The 776-nt window shown below is 39.7% G+C and overlaps 1 protein-coding gene across 1 annotated transcript in view; it reads left to right on the forward strand.

Annotated features, from left to right (window-relative positions):
* Nucleotides 1-776, forward strand: part of LOC119586548 — a 58,792-nt gene that overhangs the window by 42,585 nt on the left and 15,431 nt on the right. Inside the window, exon 16 of the mRNA XM_037935307.1 lies at nt 84-179. Within this exon, the coding sequence (XP_037791235.1) occupies nt 84-179 (96 nt within the window). The remainder of the gene's footprint in view (nt 1-83; nt 180-776) is intronic.

A 776-nucleotide genomic window follows, 5' to 3' on the forward strand; every position in this document is an offset into this window, starting at 1 on the left:
GCGTAAGTTACATAGCCACCTTTCCTTCTTCTCCCTCTCACGGCCATATTCCTCGTCAACGAACGCTAACTTCGCCAAAGCAGATGCAGTAACTTCAGCGCTTCCCTGGCTGTCAACTTCGAGACGAACGACCTTTCAGACGCATCCAGTGCCCTCTACTACACAGGCTATACAGAAAGGTAAGCTTCTCTCTTCTTCGCATGGGCTTGTTATCGATTCAGGTGGTTTTAGAAAGTTTTTATTGTTAATGCAGGTGGATTTGGAGGTTTAAGTCAACAATTCAGGTAGTTTCACTGTCGATTCAGGAGGTTTCAGAGGTTCTATTAACAATTTTGGTGGTTTCACTGTCGATTCAGAAGGTTTTATAGGTTTTATTAACAACTCATTTGGATTCACTGTCGATTCAGGAAGTTTCAGATCATTTATTAACAATTCAGGTGGTAAAACTGTTGATTCAGGTTTCAGAGAGACTTTCCTGTTGATTCAAGTGGTTCAAGAGAGGTTTTTATTAAGAATAATTTTCTTTTTTAGTAATTCAGGTCTTTTCATAGAGGTTTGATTAACAACTCAGGTGGTTCCAGGGACCAGATGGCTCCGAAGAGGTTTTATAAAGGATTCATATAGTTTCTGAAAGGTTTCATAATTTCAGGTGATATCACCAATGGGATTTTATTGCTACTATAGTTGAGATTTCGCCTTTTTTCTAATGACAACATAACACTAAGGCTATAGGAGGGGAGGACAGGGGTAATGCCCAATTTACAGACTGTGGTTAT

Source organism: Penaeus monodon, chromosome 21 (assembly GCF_015228065.2).
Source record: "Penaeus monodon isolate SGIC_2016 chromosome 21, NSTDA_Pmon_1, whole genome shotgun sequence".
In the NCBI taxonomy this organism is placed as follows: Eukaryota; Metazoa; Arthropoda; class Malacostraca; order Decapoda; family Penaeidae; genus Penaeus; species Penaeus monodon.